The following is a 2265-nucleotide window of genomic DNA, read 5'->3' as shown; positions in this document are numbered from 1 at the left end:
TTTAAAATTTAATTGTCAAATCTTTCACATTTCTGATTAATTTTAATTTTTTATCACATTTATTTGTATATTGATAGAAAATTTGTAAATCTGAAATTTAGCATGCCATTTGTTTTGTCTGTGAATTAGTTATAAATTGTAATGAAGTTATCTTTATAGTTTGTTATGGCTTGTGAAGTGTGCCACAAATCATATGTTTTGAACAACGAAGGTGATCAGTTTGATTCGGATGCAAAACCGCATGTCTGTATCACTTGCGGGCAGAGTTTTTCTTTGAAAATTCAACTCAAACGCCATACTTTGCTGCATGCTAATGGTGCGCCTTATGTATGTATTAACTGTTCAAAAGACAACGAAAGTGATGAATCCAAAACATACAATCTTAGATTAGCAAAGAAAAATGATGGATATGTGTGTGATATGTGTAACGAATGTTTTAGTTCCAAAAGGTTGCTATTCAGACATACTGCAAAGGAACATTCTTTCTTGAAAACTTTCCCCTGTGATGACTGTCCAGAATGCTTTGAAAACTCCACAGAATTAAAAAAGCATGCGGCAACACACAAAGTAAAAAATACTAATAAAAGGAATGCTAATAAAATGGATATCTCTGTTGATGATTCTTCTGAGCAAAGTGTATCTAAAACTTTTTCATCTAAAAAGTTATCATGCCATATTTGTAACAAAAGTTTTGCTTATCAGGCTTGTTTGGACAAACATATAAAGAAATCCAATTGTAAAGCCACTTTTCCTTCATTATCAAAAACAATTAAAAAACCAAATCTTGAAGTTCAAGAGTCTGAAACTCATGATAAAAAACATGTTTGTAGTATTTGTGGTAAAAACTTTGCTCGTAAAAGTGCTTTAGAAGGACATGAAGCTATCCATTTAGCAGAATCTTATGACAGCCCATATGAAGAATTTTCTGATGATAATTCTTTTCATGAGGAAGAATGTGATGAATATATATCACAACCTAAAAAACCTCGCCTTTCAAAAATTAATATACAACAATCGTATACATGTGGCAATTGTAATTTTGTCTGTTTTTCAAAACAGACACTTACAAAGCATATGAAAAATCATAAAGATGAAGAAGGCTTGTCTGATAGAGGTGACGAAGATACCGAAAATGATGATGACAGTTTACAAAAATTTACTAAATGTGATGAGAAATTCTGTTCCTCAGAAGAATTGCAAGAACATAATATTGTTCATATGAAGAAAGAAAATGAAAAGAAACCTAAATTTGAGGTGGAAGAACCAGGAGAATACTCTTGTGAAATTTGTGACAAAATATTTCATTCTAAACGGCGCCTTAAGAAGCATCTATTATTCCATGTGGCTAGAAAAATCAATGATGATGATGATAGTGAAAAACTGGCTATTGGTGTTGAAAGAAAACAACGAAGTAAAGATTTTGCTTGTGAAATTTGTGGCAAGCGTTTTGCTGGTGAAACATGTTTAAAGAAGCATATTATGAAACATGAAAATGGAGAAATTACAGAAAAGAAATCAAAGCGATCTAAAAAGGAAAAAATTATCCAAACATTGATATGTGAATTTTGTAATGAAGAATTTACTGGTAGGCGAGGTGCTTATGTTAAGCATGTACATTCTCATACTCCAGAAGTATGTGGAATATGTGATGCAAGATTTGTTGATCGACAGGGATTGAGAGAGCACTGTAAAATTCATATAGGAACTGAGGAAGGGCGAATGTTTGTGGAATGTAGTCAAAAAGCCCTAGATGCCAAAAATGGACTCTTGCCACCAGAGCCTAAAGTTGAATATATATACTTGGTTTTACGTTGAATTACATTTTTAACCTTATGCAATAGTTCAAACAATTAGTTACTAATCAATATGGTTTTGCATTAAAAAGAAGTGTGAATGTTTTTATTCATTCAGTGCATTTTTAACAAGTAAAAGCACAAGATTCTCGGATTAGTTTCCTTGTACATTTGACAATGATCTTTTTATATGCTTGTTGTGCGTATATAAATTAGTATAGTTTGCTTTACATTTCACTGTTGAAAACATGATTTTTATTACTGTGGATTCAGCAGTATATATGATTATTGTTTGAGATTTTTTTTTAATAAGGAATTTCATTTAAACAAAATTTATTTCATTACTGTAGAAGCCAAGAAGAAGATTTAAATTTACTTTCTTTACATGAATAATATGTATAATCAATGAAGTCTTACTTATGACATTTTATTTTTAGAAAACAGTTCAAAAATAAGCTCATGATTGTTTGTT

The 2265-nt window shown here is 30.6% G+C and overlaps 1 protein-coding gene across 1 annotated transcript; it reads left to right on the top strand.

Annotated features, from left to right (window-relative positions):
• Positions 1-1985, top strand: LOC129966166 (zinc finger protein Xfin-like). The gene has a single exon (XM_056080561.1). It carries the CDS (start codon positions 166-168, stop codon positions 1813-1815), a length of 1650 nt encoding a protein of 549 aa, XP_055936536.1. The 5' UTR covers positions 1-165; the 3' UTR covers positions 1816-1985.
• The last annotated feature ends 280 nt before the right edge of the window (positions 1986-2265 follow it).

This window comes from Argiope bruennichi, chromosome 4, assembly GCF_947563725.1.
Source record: "Argiope bruennichi chromosome 4, qqArgBrue1.1, whole genome shotgun sequence".
NCBI classification, from domain to species: Eukaryota; Metazoa; Arthropoda; class Arachnida; order Araneae; family Araneidae; genus Argiope; species Argiope bruennichi.
This window is presented reverse-complemented; position numbering and strand designations above follow the sequence as displayed.

Excerpts from the sequence above, each read along its gene's own strand:
- LOC129966166 (XM_056080561.1), top strand. The coding sequence starts at position 166 with ATGGCTTGTGAAGTGTGCCACAAATCATATGTTTTGAACAACGAAGGT.